The 19,842-nt window shown below is 40.4% G+C and overlaps 1 protein-coding gene across 1 annotated transcript in view; it reads left to right on the forward strand.

Moving 5' to 3' along the window:
* ASAP1 (ArfGAP with SH3 domain, ankyrin repeat and PH domain 1) overlaps nucleotides 1-19,842 on the forward strand; it is a gene marked incomplete in the record, with an annotated part of 158,430 nt that overhangs the window by 32,951 nt on the left and 105,637 nt on the right. Inside the window, 1 exon segment of the mRNA XM_072410648.1 lies at nucleotides 9,126-9,252. Within this exon segment, the coding sequence (XP_072266749.1) occupies nucleotides 9,126-9,252 (127 nt within the window).

Raw genomic sequence — 19,842 nt, forward strand, 5'->3', positions numbered from 1 at the left:
GTATCCAGAGGTAGCGCTTAAGGACTGGCTTGAATGCATGAAAATGCATTAAAAATGCACTAAACATGCACTTGTGTGAGTTGTCATAAATTTCCAAGGGCTTCTAATACCTAAACATTATGACAAAACAAACACAAATGTGCACGCTTTATATCATGCATGTAGTTTAACACAATACGAAGTGCACAATAATAAACAGAGTAGGCCTCAATGTCTTCATTTTAATTTATTTACTTGGTTACTGCCATGCACCTATCAACCGGCAGAGCCAATGTTCAGCTGGGAGCGCTCCCTACCAAATCAATGGGAACTCTCTGCAATATCAACACAACTACAACCTGCACAGCCGTACGGGGCTGCCATGGCTGGTGGTTGCTAGGGAGCGCTCTCTTACAAGCAAATGGGAAATTCACGCAACATTAACACAACTACAACCCGCACAGCCGCCGTATGGGGCTGCCATGGCTGGTGGTTGTTAGGGAGCGTTCCCTTACAAGCCAATGGGAGCTCTTCGCGATGTCAACACTAACAACCCGCAGAGCCGCCATAGGGAGCTGCCATGGCTGGTGGTTGCTATGGAACACTTCAACATATAGGCCAAATATTAATCAAAAATGCCCCATTTTTCATATATTACTTTAGATTTGATGTCTTTATTGACTAAAACATAAGAAAATATCTAAACTACTAAGTCACCCTAGGAGAGGACTTCCCTTCATCTTTTACAGATTTCCTTTAACTTCCTGGAGCCTCTCTGGGACAGGAAGTGAGGGTAAATTTCCCCAAAATATAATCTGGAACCCTTAACCCTTCCCAAACCTATGGTATGCTTTGGCTTTGAATATGCTTTAATTTGGGGAAAGCATTGTGAACAAGGAATAATGTATGGACTGTATAGGTACTATAACCAGGGAGGTGCAATGTCTGACATCGAATGAGGGCCCCAGGCCCTTCTCAGCCAAGAAGGGGCCCCAAGTCAGTTCTGCACAGTGGTTGCTGTTGGCTATGTCCGCTATTTACTGTAACCAACAGTCTGTGAGTGGATCCGGGGCATGAATATAAATATATATACAGAATATGTGCTTGTTTATTAGGACATTTTACATCTATATTTATATATAATAATAATATCTGGGGTTTACATACAGTATATAGTTGCGTGGAGGTATTGTGTGACATTCACATCTCTATATAGAATGATATATGAGTGTCTATACAGCCAGCACACAGCTATGTGAGGATGTGACCAGAAAGTGAATGAAGGACCCTTTTCGCGAGAACGCGCATCCTCCCTCCCGCTCTTTCTTGTTGTCAGGCAGGTGAGCGCGCGCTCTCCTCTCTCAGCTCTCCCCATCAGGAGGAGGGGACGGAGCAGAGGGCGCGCTCCCGTGCGGCGGTGCTGTGTCCCCGCGGTGCGCGCTCCCTGTTGGCAGCCAGGCGGCGGGCTGGATGGTGTGTGAGGAGGACAGAGAGCCGCCATAGAACGCACAGCGCTGAGGGAATGGTCCGGCTCTTGGTGGGGAGGAATGAGTCAGGCTGCGGGGAGCAGAGCTGGAGGTGAATGAAGCGGTGAATATCCCTGAGAGGGAGACACTGAGTGACACACACAGAGAGTGCTGCGCCCACTGACATGTATGTATCCTGTGTGCGGCTCTATGGACCGAGCCCACTATATGTTCTGTACATCCTATGTGTGGTGACCTCATCATGTATGTACTGCCCATGTCATACATGACTTCCTCATATGTGCATGTCTAACTCACATGCATGTGCTGCCATTCTGCTGATATGTGTTCTGTATGTTCTGACTGTACTGTCCTCATCATATATGTAACATACATGTGTATCCTTAGTCATTTGTAAATGGCTAGCTCTCCATTGGTCGGCTGCTGACATGTATGTTTTCTGTGGCTCCAGATGTTTGTATGTGTTCTGTATCTCCTTGACATGTATGTACACACCCCTGCCCCTGACATGTATGTATGTGTGTTGTCATTCTATCATGTGTGACCCCCCTGACATGTATGTATGTGGGTTGTCATTCTATCATGTGTGACACTTCTTCACATGTATCTCTGTGTCCTGCCATTCATGCATGTGTCTCTTCCTGTCATATATGTAGGCTGTCATTTTATGTTCATGTTTGTATGCGTGACTCCCTCCCAACATTTATACATACCGGTAAGTATAACTCTCCCCTGACATGTATGTATGCATATTCTCATTCTATCATGTGCTATTCCCCCCTGACATGTATGCATGTATGTTTCACTCCCCAATGACTTGTATGTATGCATGCTGTCATCTTATAATGTGTGGCCCTTCCTATCCTATATGTACACTGTCATCTTCTATGAGATTTCCTGACATATATGCATGTGTCCTGTCATTCATTCATTCATGTATGGCTCTTCCTATTATATATGTATACGGTCATCTTATCGTGTATGACTTTTCCTGTATGACTTTTCCTGACGTGTGTGTGCTGTCGTTTATACATGTATGTATGCATGATGCCATCTTGCCTGGTGTTGCTCTTTCCTACATGTATGTCTAGCTGCTTCTTCTATGTACATGTCTGGTCATTCTGTGACTGTTCGTTAGATACATGTATGTGTACTGTTATTCTTATATGCATGTATATGTTCTGTGATAAGGTCTTGTGTGTGTTCCATCATTCCTTTTCAAATATTAGCTGGCTTTGTATGATCATGTTCTTGGCATGTATATCCGCTATAAATGCAATTTCTGTCCACTCCCTTCTGCTACCCCCCCCCAACTTTTCATATGTAACATGCGTTTTGTTCTACATTCTTATTTATCGTCCTCTCATGTATGTATCCGTGGGATCCATGTATTTTCCAATCTGTTCCCTCTTTATAGAATGGGTGCATCATGCTTTTCTATGGACAATATGTATTACTCGTGTATGTAGCATCCTTTTGTCATGTATACTGTGCACCTTTTCCTGCCTTGTGATCATCTTTCTGGTATGTAAAAGTTGCCTTTTTCCACGCATAACTTACATACATTACATACATAACATACATTACTTTCCTGTGCTCGTTTTTTCTGTTCATCTTCCCTCTGGCATTAATTAGACCACGCTCTTGGTATGTTGCTTGTCTTTCCTTTTATTACCTTCCGCACTTTTTTTTCATGTATGTGTCAGACGCTGTGTTTCATTTCATGCCAACTTTTTGGCTTGTCTATTTTGCTGACGCCCAACCCCCCCCCCCAATTTAAATCTGGTGAGGGGTTTTGACTGATACCAGTTGGTTGATACACCTAGAACCTTCCACTGCTGGGATCTCCTCACCTGACTTCCTTATGGTACAATGGGGTCTGACCCTGCTGGTTGGCAACATCAAAATCCAGAAAAACATTAAAATTAGAACAGACGGGCGCCATCTAAAACTGGTTGGGGTTTTTGACTTATGACGGCAGGTTGATACACCTAGATAGAACCTTTAAGGGTTCCAATTCTGAGATGTTTTCACCTAAATTCCAAATGGTACAACGAGGTCAGAACCTGTTGGTTGGCATTATTATAAAACATTTTTATTGGCTGAAATCCAGCAAGATGGTTAAGGCTTAGTTAATGGATTTGTACAGATAGGCACCATCCAAAATTGGTTGGGGTTTTTGACCAATGTCAGCATGTTAATACACCTAGAACCTTTAAAGGCTTCACTGCCGAGATCTCCTCAACTGCATTCCAGCTGATACAGTAAAGTCTTACCCGGTTGGTTGTCATCATCTGAATTGTCATTGCTTAAAATCAGGCAAGACAGTTTAGCTTGGTTGATGGATTAGTACAAATGGGCACCATCCAAAACTGGTTGAGATTTTTTGACCAATGCTAGCGACCTCATACACCTAGAACCTTCAGGGGTTTCACCTGTGAGATCTGCTCACCTGAGTTCCAGCCTTTACATTGAGCTCCTAGCATTTTGCTTGGCGTCATCAAAAATAGTATTTGTTTAAAATACAGCAAGATGGTTTTACTTCCTTGTTTGTTTGAGCTTGTACCAGTTGGGCACTATCGAAAACTGTGTGAGATGTTCAAACAATTCTAGCTGGTTGCTACACCTAGAACTTTTCATGGTTGTTCTCCAGGGATCTCCCCACCTGAGTTCCAGCCTTTACAATGAGGTCCTACCCTTGCTGGTTGGCATCTCGAAATTTTCATTGCTTAAAATCCAGCTAGATGATTTATCTTGCTTGACTGAATGTTTGACTTTTTTTTTTTTTTTTATTAATACCAATGTATTGAAACACCTAGAACCTTCAAGAGTTCACTGCTATCTCTTCACCTAAGTTCTAGCATTTACCAAGTGGTTTGACCCTGTTGGTTGGCATTATTAAAAATGCATTTGCTTAAAAATCTAGCAAGATGGTATAGCTGACTTGTACAAATGGGCACCGTCCAAAACTGATTGAGTTTGTTGACCAATGCCAAAGATGTCTCCTCGGTGGTTACAAAAAGGCAATTGTTTTTCTTTTTGACGAAAGGGCCTCTTCTGCGCATGCCTGAGATGCCTAAACATGCCCGGAAGGAGCACCCAGGAGCCTCCTCAGGATGCGTGACGTAGGTTTCCCGGGCTATGTGCCCCCATTCATTCTCGATTGCCTAGGCGTTTGAGAATTAGGGGGCGGTGCTGCACCTTTTTTTATTTTATTTTATTTTATTTTATTTTATTTTAAATGGGTGTTGCGCTTAAAAAAAGAAAACAGAATTGTTACATAGACGACCCTTTGTGTAAAGTGAAAATTCTGAGTTTAGGTACGCTTTAAGTTTGTACAGCCGGATATCGGAAGGTAGTTGCATGATTTGAATGGCGGATGGGATGCTGCCTAAATAACATGACATTGGATAATCTTCCTCATCCATTGTCTGCTTGTCATGCTGCTACAGTGACTGGGCAAGCCTTCATGGCAGAGTTGGTGCCAGGGACCAGATAGATATATATGTGGCCAGTGAGTGATCTATCAACCAGAGTCCATGGGTAATTTTAGTCACTTTTTACGTTGAGGAATTTTTAACGCTAGCTCGATGGAAGGTGGCATGCAATGTCATTGGCATGTGAACCTTTCTATACATTATCCCGATGGCTTTGTTTAAAACAAAATGATTGAGGTTGAGCAATGGCAGGCCTGGATACTGTCACATGACAGACGTTATTGCCCTTGCCCCTGTCTAAGCTCCAGCGAGAAACAATTGCAGGGTATTGTGCATCAGGGGAACGAAGAGGAATATAAGTGGGTCAGGGGGTGGACTTTTAAATGGACTCTTTGTAATGGTTTCTGGATGCCAGAGTCACTTGAAATATTGAGCTGAAGGAGGTGTAGCTTTTATTATCCAGAGATCAGTCCGGGGTGCAAAGAGTTATTGAAAGCATGTGGCATGACATGCTTGTTTTAGAACATAGGGATTGAGCTTGTTGCCTTATTAACCACATTTAATAACGTGGCAGCCGATTGCAGTGGGGCTACACCAGATATAAAACCACTTTACCTATTGAATCGGAACTAACCCCACAAATTGAACTCTTTACCAAAAAAGAGAAAATCTCTTTTTAAATAATTGTAAATAAACATGCTATGGTCCTTTTTTTGCAGTGACTTCATATACATTCAGCCTACTAGCACATCAACATATATGCAACATTTAGGACCGTTGCCAGTGAGCGTATGTCCACTCTCCACCAAACTTTCATTCTTCAAATGATTGGTGTCATAGCTGGTCACGTGTGCATCACCACGGCAACTGCAGATCTACATGGAGGCTAAGCTAGTGCTGTCCTTGTAGGATAATATTTGGTGCATCCTGCAGAGCTTGTGACCTCCCCCGATAGTTCAAACTTCGGGTCTGGTACCAAATCATCAAACCTGAATACTGTGACATGACCCAGAGAGAAATGCCATTGCCCCTGTGTAAGCTCCAACAAGTAGTATTTTGCAGGCGCTGCAATGGAAGATGGAGCGAGGCAGGAGTTCTTAGAAGGTAAGTATAAGTAGGTCAGGATAAAGGGGGGTTTGAGTAGACTCATTCCTGTTTTCTTGGTTAGAATCTAGCCTATGAACTCCCATACTCATGACTGTACTCCGTATGATTCAATGCTTCAGTGACTTAGGGCCAATTATCATCTCAGCTTCCTGCTGAATTGCCTGTAATGTACAATTACAAAAATAAGTGACAACAAAAATGGCCATGGGGAGGCGGAAGGAGTTTGGAACTCCAGAGATCTCATTGCCTTTGCTAAATATGGGCCAGTGGACAATTTACCCGATCAATACCCAAGGTCTCATTATGCATGGAATAATCTTTTTTATATGGTGTCCCTGCATGTGTGTATATCCTATAATGGCTGTCCTAACATACTAATTACCTTTGCTGGATATAGCCTTCCATCATTATATTCCTTATAGTAGGAGTGCCATTCTTCATGTATGTTTAATGGTTGCCATCTGTCATGATGACATTACTGGTTTGGCATGAATGAAGTGCTGCCTGTATATTCCCGGAGCATTTTGTAGAGGTTAACAAATCTGGAGACCGGCAATCCCCCCAATTAACCAACAAACAAATTTAGGGTTCATGGGAACATTTCTATCAACAGTAAAAGAAAAGGCTTTTGGTTGCCTGGATCCTGGGAATAATACTGCTAGGCATTGCCAACACATATCACATGAGTCCATTCATGGTTTCTGTAGTTTTCAGTATCACATGCATGTGTTGTCACACCTTAGTATATCTCAAGTATTTCTTTTATGACTTTAATAATTATCAGCTTAGTAACACTGACATTTTTGCTGGTTTGAATATAATGCCCAGGAGTGCTTTGTCATGAAGTTGGATATGTGTGTGGCTATGACGTGGCAGTAAGTGGAAGCCGTATATGATTGTCATTGCTGAATATGGCACCTAAGAATCTGCTTAGCCTGCCGATTTTCCTCAAACAGTTAAAGCTACATAAAAAAATAATGAACTCCTGATGAACCGGTTCTCTTTCTAGGAAATGGGTTCTCCATATTGTACCATACCTGTGTGACAACTTAGTAAATGCATAATTTATATCTGTACATTTAATAGCTGCAGGGGAACAAGAAATTAAAATACATCTCATTAGTGAATGTGAAACCCCTGCACCTTCCGGCCCTGCAGGTTGCTTAAAGGAGAACAAAAACTTCTCTCCCTACTCCTAATATTACCTATGAATAACATTTTCTCAGCGTATGAAGCTGGGAGGTTGGCCAATATGCAACCAACAGGAGCTCCTTTAACATATAGTAAGCTTTAATGTTGGTATACATACTTTGCATATCTGCCGTGCTTTGCTATGAACAGGAAGTAACTAAGTGGAAATTTTAAATATATGTATATATAGACGCCTTTCTGGACATTTTTAACATGGAGAACCCTTTAAATAACGTTCTGGTCTTAATATTAGTGTGGTGGTAAGTGGGAAGAATGTCTTTTACATTGCTGGCCAATGAGAAAAATGTCACCCTTACAGATAGCAAACAATTGGTGTTAAACTGACCTGAGAGGTACAAATTGCTCATGGCCCAAGGAACCCCCAGTAACCTCTGGAGGAACCCCGGTTGAAAAACATTTGTTTATTGGTTTCCAACCATGGAAAAGAGTTAAAGTACACCAATGCTCCATGTTTCACTCCTATGTCTCCCAGTTGGCTCAGTACTATAAAAAGTGACCTCACTCTTCAATATGGAAACGTTTATATCAAAAACCAACCTATAGGGTAAAATTAAAATATGTGGTCCTATGGTTGAATGGTCTGCTTTCACTGGCCAGACCTCCTTCCCTCCTGCCATGGATGCAGATGACTATTTCTCTTGGCTTTAAAGAGCGATCCTGTTGCTATCGACTTATCGCCAGTGACAGGATTGTAAGTGTGACCCGGACCTCGCTGACCTAGAAGTAGCCTGCAGATCAGCTATGACGTCTATCTTGTCTTTACCAGCTGGATACTTCTTCTAGATCATCAGCTGCAAGCACACAGAAGCCAGGCTACCAGAAGGGGCTTAGCAATGGCAACCTACATCTTGCTTCCACAACAGATTTCCTTTAAAGCTGTAGCTTATGGCCCATAAGTCACAAATGAACCACAAGTACCATCAGGTCTGAAGACTACCCTTGGTGTATGTGGCATCCTTTGATCTTGGGTCATGTTTGTTTGCTATGTGTTTGAGATGACGTGCATCACATCTGTGCAGTGAATGGGTTGTGGGATCTTTTCATTACTGGTATTTTTTGTTTCCTCTGCTGCTGTCACAGTGACATATTTGAGGCGCCCATATGGTTATGCTCAGCGTCCACTTCTATTATTCATCGAGCTCCTCTTGTTATGCAAACTCTGATAATCAGATGCCTCTCTGCAGTTGATCCTACCAGTGTACGTGAGATCCCTGTAGATGGGGAGAAGGCAAACGCAATTACTTCATCCCTGCTCTGTCATAGTGGTGCATTCAGCGCCACCACCCCGGGGGGGGGTCTCATGGACGCTCACTATTGTGGTTTTTCATCACTGACCCCACATGGCTCAAGGAATCCCATCAAAATCTCTTTGCTTCAATCCACTCCAACAGTGGCCTGACCTTTATCTGTCTTAGCTGTGCTTCCAGCTCAGCAACCTCAAAAAAAAAAAATGCATTCTTTAGAGATAAATCTCAGTGTTCAGATTGCAAAATGTGTTTAACCATAGTGAGAATTCCTTACCGATGGGAACGGTCCCTGGGCGCTTTATAAGTTGTGTTCTTTTTGTTGCAGTTTGCTCTGTTATGCTATTTCAGCTCTTTTGTGCTCATCTTGCATTCACTGTTGTTGCTATCTTTACTGACAAGCATACAAAAAAAAAAAAAAGTGCTTTTATTTTATTTTTTTTCTTCCCAGCTATTTAATAAAGAACAAGCGTTTTTGTTTTCAGTCATTGTCTGTGGTTGGTTTGTCCTCCCTCCCCTGTTCCCAGATTTTGCTGTGTACAGTATGTTGTGAAGTGCTTGCTGCCACCCCGCCCCCTCCCCTAGCCCTTCTTTCTCCTCACTCATTCTCTCTCCCCTCATTTCCTCATCTGCTTGTGTTTTTGTGTCCCCATGGCTAGGATGCCGGATCAAATCTCGGTGTCAGAGTTTATTTCCGAGACCACAGAGGATTACAATTCCCCGACCACGTCCAGCTTCACCACCAGACTGCAGAGCTGCAGGAACTCCATTAGCGTGCTGGAAGAGGTAAGCACAATACCCAGGGCACGTAATGTGTTAGGTGGAGGGGAGGGGGATGCACAGAGCTCTGTAGATGCCGTGTTCTTTATATCAGCTACCTGGTTCTTTAATCGCTTTACATTTACTGACCATTTTTAATATAGGAAAATGCTTTGTACAATTGCAGCACTATAATTTATTTTATTGTTTATTGTTTGTGTTACATTTTGCAGATCCAATGAGTAGTTTTGCATGTGTTAAGGGAGTCCATGCGCAATGTACGTCAGGTTGGTTTAGCAAAATAGCTGGCATCCCAGTTGATAGGAATCCACTAAGCACATCTTAGCTGTTCCAGGCTCTGGAATAGATACGTTTGGAGAATTCAGTGTTTATTGCTGGCTATGGTAGAAGCTGGCCGGTTATTTGATTGCTGAGAGCCCAACCTACCCTGGAGGTGAATAAGTTACTATATCTAATCTTTACATGACTTTGAAGTCTTAAATTATTATAATTGCTCTTGTAAAATAATTATATTTGCTCCCTTATTTTATCTTGGCCTGAATCAGGGTTCTGAGGTCAGCTGCAAACTTGGAGCTGGAAGATTGTGCGTGTGGTCAGACAGGTGACAGGTCATTAGTGGTCAAGGTGGGCTATAAGGCTTATGTTAGGCAGGCAATCCCTGAAACAGGTTCATCTCATTGCCACATTGCTCCTTAGCTAGCCTGTGAAATTCTAGGAAGCAAATCCATTAGGAGAAGTGTTTCAGTCATCTATGTGATTGACATCACCTGCAACAGAGCTGCCCCTTTGACATATGAATGCTATGACAGTAGCTGACCTGTTATTGCTTATTGGGTGGCTGCTAGAATCTGCCATTGGTTTGTCATATCTCATATATTATAAATGGCTCCAGTTGAGAAACACTTCACCAGGACAGTACTGGAGAACAAGCTACTGGAACTGCAGCAAGTTTTAGGGCAGAGTACACCTGTTGCTTCTATATGCCCTGGTATATGCTTATAAAATCTGCTTAAATATAGCAATCTAGTGCACAGTCTAGATGTAGCAATCTGGTACCATGGCTACATGTAGTGATCTATTGCAGTACCTAGATGTATCAACGTAATGCAATATAACACTACTTGATTGACTTATGTCTTTTTTTTTTTCAATCTGACTAACTATGTAACCCAGTACCTGGATAGAGCAATTTGGTGCAATGATAAGTTGTGGCCATTTAGTTGGTGAAATACCTAGGTGTGGTGATGATATGAATTGCATAAATGCAGTGCAGGACCTAGATGTAACAATATAGTGCAGTCCCTGTTGTATGTACAATACATTATTTGATTAATCTTTTCTTACAACTCTGACTGTATCAGTGAAAGTTTTTTGCATATGGGGTGCTTATTTAGAATAAATTATTAATAAACAGTATTTATATAGTGCCAACATATTAGTTAGCGCTGTTCAATAAATAGGGGTTGCAAATCACAGATAGAAACAGACAGTGACACAGGGGAAGAAGAGGGCTCTGCCCCGAAGAGCTTACAATCTAAGAAGGGGGAGATTAAATGCATTTATAAAAAAATTTCTGTGCCTAAAACACAATAAACGTATAAAAATATCTGTCTCCTAAAATCTAATTACGAAATGTGTAAACCTCTTGGTACGATCAGTTTAAAATTCTTTGCATGTCTGTGTTAAGCCTACCTCTGGAATTGTAGGGTATGTTGAACCTTCCATCACTTACCAATGAAGTCCAGTCATATAGGAAATTAGTTCCAAAGAGAGTTTACTGACTGATTGGAAGAAATTATTTTCTAAAAACATCCTGGAAGGCTGCAATATGTCCAGAAGAACAAGTCCAGTTCAATGTGACTGACTACTTCTAGTTGGAAAAAATTAAATACAAATTTGTTGGCACATATTCACATTGCCTGTGTGTTGCCTTTCATTGTTTTATGACACTCCAGCATGCACACACTGACAAAACAAACACCTACATTGAAAAAAAAGAATTAAAACGTTTCATTGGTTTCAATAAATTGGTTTCAATAAATAAAGTTATTTTTACTGCAATGAAGTATGTACTTTTGCAATTTATAAAAATGTTTTTTGTCCGATCTGATTGTGTATGGGGAGAAAAGTTAATGGCGGAAAAGAAAGTGATTCTGAATCTATAGAGGAGATTCTCACAGCAGATATGGAAAGTGAGAACCACGCTGATAGACTTATTTAACAAAATCATAGCACAAAGTGCATCATTCCCAATCGGCCAATCGTGTATGGATTTACCGGTGTTTATTCACTGACAGGTGAAGTGTAGTTGGTTGTTTTTCTTACTTCACTTTTCCATTTTGCTCTTTCAACAATCGAGTGTGCTAGAATGAGGTGCTGTTTTGTAATTAACAGAAAATGTAATGGATGTTTTCTGTGAGGTCGTTAGTTAATCAATGGAATGATTAATTGTCTTAGAGGTGTATCCTTGTAATGAGAAATGTTTTTTTATTGAAGGTGATGGTTGAGAGATGGTATGTGTAATTATTCCTTGAAGTGAATTACAGTACCTCTTAAGAATGATTGTTGGAAGACAGAATAAATATCAACATGTCAACTTATTCAGGTAGTGCATCACCAAGCAATCCTGCTTTCAAGGCTTCGTTGTGCTTTAAATATGGAAATGAACCTGTTATTATTCACCAATCGCTATTCTATCTCAGGGTGCCACATTCTTCATTCTTTCCTCCTAAAGATGATCTTTGCCATCTTGATTGACTGTGCCTGGATGATGTAACTCTAGCACGGGCACGCAGGAGTTCATTAATTCCCAGCATGCGCAAGGCAAACTGCGATAGCTTGGTTTCTCTGGCAACCAACACTGAGCTGCACATTCGCAGCTCAGCAAAATTTGACAGCTGGTTCGCGATCAGGCAGGTAAGAAGAGTTTTTGCAGGTGGGACATCCCCTGTCGCTTCCTGAAATAACCACTTGCCTGTATCGCCCATGTTAAAAGCGGGGCTTTAGTTCTGCTGTAAAGAAAATTGAGGTTTAGTCTAGGCGCCTTAAGATTTCTGCTAGTGCATGAATGTGGTGGGGAATCAAAATGAAAACAGGGTGGAAGAATGTTACGTATTTTTTTAGTTTTTAGAAAGACTTTAAATTAGGTAGCTTTAGTTTAGGACTAAATATATAACCCAGATTTTATTGTGCCTAAGCCATGCAAAGCTAAAAGACACATTAATGCAGCTCTGCATTCAATACCATCACTAAAGTGGACCTAACACTGGAAGATTATATTGGCTGCCATTGCCAAACATTTGTTGAGAATGCTCATTGCCTGGGTGTAAAGCTGGACTTTTGGTTTCAGTCATTCCTGAAGCAGGTATTCAAATAGCTAAGCTGAACACCTGAGCTGCATCCTCATTCTGGGTCAGTGATTCAGAAGGTAAAGGTACGTACACACGTCAGATTTTTATCGCCCGATAATCGGCATCGGCCAATTATCGGGCGAAAATCTGCCGTGTGTACAGTCGGTGTCGTCCATCGTCCGGACGACCGACCTGCCGGATCCACGGACGATGGACGACAGCCGATCGTAATGAAAGTGAAGGGGAGAGCGCGCAGCAGGGTGCCGCTCCGTCGCTCTCCCCCTCCCCTCTCCATAGAGCATGAACGGTGCTGTATGTACAGCACCGTTCATGCATCGTACAGTCCCTTGTCGTTGGAAAGGATCGTGAAAGATCCTTTCCAACGACAAAAATTGGCAGTGTGTACGCAGCTTAATAAAGGCAAACCAGGCAAGCTGTATGATCTATTACCAGGTCTGCAATGGCAGCCTTTATAATCTCTGTTGGTAGGTCCACTTTAAATTTATTTTGTTTTATGCAGCAGTTACTTGAATTTATTTGGTGTCGGCATCCTTCTTTTGCTGTATAGCAGAGCTCTTGGGAGTAGATTGTGTACCCAATTTGTGCTGCAGTGGCCATCTAACAAGGGCCATGCTGTTAGAGGAAAATGGTTGGAAGTGACACAGATAAGCTCACTATTTTGCTGCTTCTCCTGTCACAGGCCACAGGACAGGATCTGTAAATGTTACTTATCTGCAGTTATGAAGAGTCGAGTCTCCTGCCTTGCCATAGGCTTCCTATTCACAAATGTCACAAACGGCTCTCATCTTGGTTTTGCAGTTTTGTTTCCTGTGTCCCTCTAATCATTGGAGTAATTTACTAGAATGCAGTCCAGTGCATGCATTATTGCTTTTGCAGACATCAAAGCATATTTGTATGACCCTAGGGATATGTGCTGATTGCTCCTTTAAAATCATCATTTAGAGAGTTTTGTTTTTTTTTATTTTGGGTGATCTAGAAATGTGTACTGGTAAACAAAATAATTTCAGTTTGTGGACCGGGTTAGTGTTCATTAGGATACAGGCTGTTAATTACAAAGGACTGACAGCACCGGACACCATGAGAACGAGACCCCAGAGATTTTATCTGATCAATCCTGGAGAAATATGGCAAGAGTGAACTCACTTTCCCTTTCCTAAATTGACAAGTAGTCATTTCACTTATATTGGTTATTGATCCCATTACAAAATGGATTTTCCTGAAGCAACCACAAGCTACCTAGTACAGTTTGAAGTAATTAAGTGAACCCATACTTTTGATTTGGCTGCACTGCAATACTGAAGCTAAACAGCATCCAATCTTCCCATTATAGGCAGCAGTAGAAAATCAGGTCTGTGGCTTTCTAAGTCAGACCTGATCTTTAAAAAATCCAGTTCCAGAAATGATCGGTACCCTCAGAAACAGTCCTACTTACTGTCTACTTTTCACCCAGACATTCTCTTCAGACATATGTACAGTTTACCCTTGATCACAGTCATTTGTAGTTTTCTTCCCCATAGTAGTCACACATACCAAGGGTCTCTTTGTGAATAATGATCACAACTATGTTCAGTTGCAGTAATCATTTAATACTGTACCACCCATGACAGTGGAGTTGCTTGTTCAGGAGTAGTTTGTCCAGCCCTGCAACACTTCTATCACCAATGTAGCAGGAAGATTTTATTCCTGTGGCAAAGGATTTTTGAACAAATAGAATAAAACCCTTTTCAGTGGTTTTTTGTTTGTTTGTTTTTTTATTAACAGACCAAAAGTAAGCAACTAAGAAAAGTAAATTGTTAGGGTATTCATACACTTTAAATGAAGACTAGCAGAGGTGTCACAACCTCTTCTCCTGTGTCACTGTATTCGTCTGTCATTTGGAACCCCAAAATAATATTAATAATCTACTAGTTGTCCTACTAGTGAGAGGTCTGCCTGTCACCTAATGACTAAACAGAGGACCTCTCAATATTTCCAGAGTATAATAGGTGGAATGTTTTCTCCTTATTGTATTAGGAAAGTGGAATTTCTTCAATTTCTTTCATAAGGAAATTGGAAAAAGATTTCTTTTTCCCTTCCAGTGGAAATCATTGGGCAGCACACTTGGACTGTGCATTGTACGTTTAGGAGTGGAAGTATTTGATGCCAGGGCTTTTGCTTGAGTGTTTTTTTTTTTTTGTAGATGGGCTGAATATTCTGATTCAGTGAAAACTTCACATATGTCTTTTGCCTGCACTCAAAGTTTAGGTGATAAGTGAAAGGAACTTGCAAGCCGGAGCTTTACTAGCTCTCAACCTGCACTTTTCCAATTCTTTGCTGCAACTCAGCAAATCCCCAAAACCACAGTATGCTAATTCTGACTTCTAGAAGGGCCACCAAATCATTCCACAATGCTGTGTGGTGCCCAAGAAACCTAAAGAGGCGTATATTACTACTTACTTATTACTACTTACTTATTACTACTATTATAATGCTGCAGACAGACTTATCCATCCTGCCCACCACTCCACCCCCGCCGTAGTTCTCTTCATTGGCTTTCATTTCACCTTAGAATCAAATTCAAGCTCCTGTGCTTTGCCTTCAAATCCCTCCACAGTTCTTGTCCACTTACCTTTCTGCCCTGATAAAAAAATACCCCCCTAGCCACTCTTCGGTCCTCCAATGATTTACTAATGACTTCTTTACTGATAACCTCTTCACATGCACAGCTCCAAGACTTTTCTAGAGCTGCCCCAACTCTCTGCAATGGTTTTCCTTGTCCTATTCGGCTTGCTCCTATTTTCTACTCATTTAAAAGAGCACTCAAAACTAATTTTTTCAAACTTGCCTACCCGTCTTCTGTCTCTTAAAAACCCCCTCACTACCACTTCACATCTTCCCTCCTATAGTGTGAGACTTCCCACTCCTATTAGATTGTAAGCTCTTCAGGGCAGGGTCTTCTCCTCATTCTGTGTCACTGTATCTGTCTGTCATTTGCAACCCCTATTTAATGTACTGTACTGTGTAATATGTTGGCACTATATAAATACTATTTAATAATATTACGTTGTGAGATTTTGTACAAACAAAGTGGGTCTTGGGTTTCAGGCAGATGCTTTTTTTTTTTGTTTTAGGCCATGGCCTAGGGTGCCAAAACTGCCGTTGGTGACAAATAAGGCATTTGTGTTGCAGATACATTTCTAAGTGTAGCAATATAGGATTCATGTTTCTATTGACACAATCCTCGATGTGTCACAATGCTGTGTCAATTCAAACACATTGCTTTATTCTCATGTGAAACAGGTAATGTGTTTTTGCATGTACCACGGTGAAGTAAATATCACAAATAGGGCACAAATGTGCTAGCCTGGAAAAGGAAAAAAATATAAATCTTAGCAGCTTCTGAAATGCATTGCTACTCTGAATAATGAATGATTGGCTTCTGTACATGTAGGTTAGTTTTGTTTGTAAGGGGATTTCCAGGGTTGGTTTGTAAGTGTTCAAAGCTATTTATTTTGCCAACTACTTGTGCTAGAAACTGCTGTGAATGTTTTATAGTTACCTTCTGTCACAGCTCTTTAGCAATCCTTTTTTTTTTATTATCATTGTTAATAACTTTGTAAAGTGCCAACATAATTTGCAGCACAACCACTAGATAGTAGCAATCACTTTAAACCCAAGATGTTTTATTTGCCTAGAAAAAAATAACTTCTTCCCTTTTTCTTGATTGATTTGCCATTTTTGCTTTGGCAGGACATCCTTGCAGTTAGGGAGAATTATTTTAGTCAGCCCATCTTTAGTTTCTTGTCAATGTTTAGAAACTCTAATGGAAGGATGGAACCAATGTAATAAACCCATTACCCACATAATGGGGTACTTGGTAAACATTGGCATTTACTATAAAAAAATTTCCAAAAAATGTGAAAGCCTGGAGAATGCAATTCTTTCAGATTAACTGGTGAGTAAGGCCAATTGTACCATCAGTAAGAAGTGTTCAGAAAATACATAAAAGTATTGGATGTATCAGGGCATAACCTTTCTTTCATACTAAATGTAGCTTGTTTTGCTGCAATGAAGCATATTGTGTAACTGAATTCCATTTTCTACAGAAGGTTGCTAAACATATCATGTTTGCAGCTGTTTTGCATTTTGTTGTAACAGTTTCTCAAGTATGGCTCTGAATCAGCTGCAGTGTTTATGCTGTGACATGCTTCTCTCACAGTGTTGTTGGTGATCTATTTTGTTCTAGGAGCTGCATGGATGTTCTTCTTTTTTAAAATAGCATACGCATATACAGTGTTTTTCCCAGAATTTTATTTTAAGCTGTATTGTGACCACAGCCAGGTGGGTACTGAAAATGCTAAATGGTGTCCCTGGCTTAAAGGGGCTGGGGAGAACACTGATATATTATACATTTGTGGATACCTTACCTTCATACCGATATGAGCTTCATGGGTACCTTATTCCAAAAGCATGGATATTAAAATGGACTTGGTCCTCCCATGAAAACCTCTTTTTGTGAAGACTTTGCACAAAAGTTTTGTCTGTGCCAGTTTGGAAAAAGGACATTTACAATGTCACAAACTAATGTTGGATGAAGAGCACTGGCTCACAGTCAGTGTTTAAGTTCATCCCAAAGGTGTTTTGTAGGGTAAAGGACAGGACCCTTTGCAAGACACCTGGATATCTCCATAGAAAATGACTGATTGTGATGTCACGTATTTATGACAGCTCCCTTGATAAACTGAATTTCCTTTAGTATTTTATTTTTTCTGAGTGGCATAGTGTGGTAGTGAGCAACTTGTTGTCAAAATAACATACTGAGGCTAACAATCCGCATGCTAGTTTGTACTAGAGGTGTTCACTAGGGTTGAGGTTAGAGCAGTTTGCAAGCCATTTGGTTTTCTGTAATGGTATTAGAATACTTTTGTTCCTACGATCATATTTATCTATAAACCTTGCACTTGTGCATATATCTATAAATTTATGAACTACTTTATCAATTTTCATATTATTTATCATAATATTTATGAAATGCATGTTGTATACAGATAGGCAATCCCATAGGAAAAAAGCTATAGAAAAATTGCACCTGATTTGCTATATGTACTAACTATAATATATACTAAATATAATAAAGTTATACCCAAGTGCATAAAAAGAAAGGTCTACAGAAAAGTAACAATTTGGGTACCCTTTGCAAGGATATTTTTTTTATATATATATATATATATATATATATATATTACAGGTAGTCCCTGGGTTACATAAGAGATATGGACTGTAGGTTTGTTCTTAAGTTGAATTTGTATGTAAGTTGGAACATGTACATTATTTTAATAAATGCAATACGAAAAGATGTTTGTCTCAACATAATATTAGGCAGCATTGTGTCAGTTACTGTATAAAATCCTCACTGTGAGTTAATCACAACCAAAGCAAAAAACAACTTTATGGAGCCTAGACATTCTAACTTCTGGAGCAAGCTGTGGTTTGATATTCAAAAAGAAACATATGTATGTACAGGTAATCCCCGGGTTAAGGACATCTGACACACTTATTAAGGACTGAGCACTAAGAAATCTCAGGGGACTACCTGTATATGTCAGGCTGCACATACTAGCCAGCCTATGCTGTGGACAGTATGGCTATTGACATCTACAGGGTCCAAAACAGTGTTTTATATGAGCTGTGCATAAATTCATGAAAAGGGCATCCCTTTTATTTTGTTTGCTTGCAGTATGCTGCTACTATATGAAAAAAAGAGCCAAGTTTTGCATGATGTTTATTTAAAGCCTTTAGTGCAGGTTGCAGTGACCTTAAAATGCAATGCTTTAATCAGAGAATACTTTGGCCTGAGTTTTGTACAGGTTTATATTGAAGGTGATCCTATAAATGTGATCTACTTGGTTTAATATAGATAGCTTGCTGAGCAAGACTGAACGCATAATTGATGTTTGACTGGATTACAGTTAACATCATAAACTGAACATTGTAGCAAAAGTTTCCACTGGTAGGTATGTAAGCCATATGTGGATATCATCATGAAAATATTAAACAACTATTTACATTTTTTCTGCTGGTCAGCTGAGATTTGCTCACATTCCAGAGATCTCTGCGTAATATTTCCCCAAGGTGACTCCTCTGACAAATGCTGGACAAGACGTTAAGGATAAGCCGGATAAAGCTCACTAGGTAAAGATGATGCACAGTTTAGTAAAACAGTTTGTTGTCTATCTTTTTGTACAATCGCAGCGATATTAGAAGTTTTTTTACATTGTGCAGGCTTAACATAACCTTTGCTTGGCTTAACATAAACTTTGCTTGGAGTCAAAGCAATATGTTATACCTAAAAGTGGCACAACCTATGAAGAATTCTTTTAAAACTGTCACTTCCATAATTATTTGCTCTGGTCCATGTAATGCTGATTTTAAAATTTTTGAGATCTTGCTGGATTAAAGGCAGTGAAAGGAGCTAGGTTTGCAACTACTATCACGACCCCTGCTCCAAAATCTACAATCTTCAGTGGTTAAACTTGCAGTCTTCCAGAATGTCTTCAAAGAGAAGTCCTTTAAATAGATTACCCACAAATGACTGGATAGCCCTTTGTGACTCTGCAATGCTACCTGTAAATCTTTTGTATTTCGTCTTGTGATCTATTGGTTGCAGAGGACATGTGGGACATTGTCAAAGTTGGGTCGGCGGGGGTCAGGACAAGCTGTGGGGGATATTTTGCTTAAGGCTTTGTTCAAACTGGCATTGAGGTTGTGGTGCATTGGTTGGTATTAACTGGCAAATAATTCCAATCCTGGACCAATGATAGTCTATGTTCTCCAGTCCTAGAGGGCCTTAATAAATTAGGACATGTGTATGTAAATGTTCACCTGTCCCCATTTTCTGCTGCTGACTGGTTGGGTTTTACTGTCTAAAACCCTTGTCAAATTCTTGTGTGGCATGAAGCAAATAAAAATGAAATTGTGCTGGCAGACTCAGAACTGTTAATAAAGCTCATCAGCAGCAGTAGCTGGGTTCAGGGAAACACCCTCATCCAATCAGCTTTGGAGAAGATTTACACTATCTCCAAGTAGAAAAACTTTAGGTAGTGTTTCAACATTTCATCCAATTAACATAATCTAGATTATAAAGCATAGTTGGGGGGTTGTTACTTTTATGTTTATTTTTTTTTTTATGCACTAGATGCTCTCTACTTTGTGCTTGGCCTGACACTGCCATTTGCTTGTGGGAAGT

Source organism: Pyxicephalus adspersus, chromosome 5 (genome assembly GCF_032062135.1).
Source record: "Pyxicephalus adspersus chromosome 5, UCB_Pads_2.0, whole genome shotgun sequence".
NCBI classification, from domain to species: Eukaryota; Metazoa; Chordata; class Amphibia; order Anura; family Pyxicephalidae; genus Pyxicephalus; species Pyxicephalus adspersus.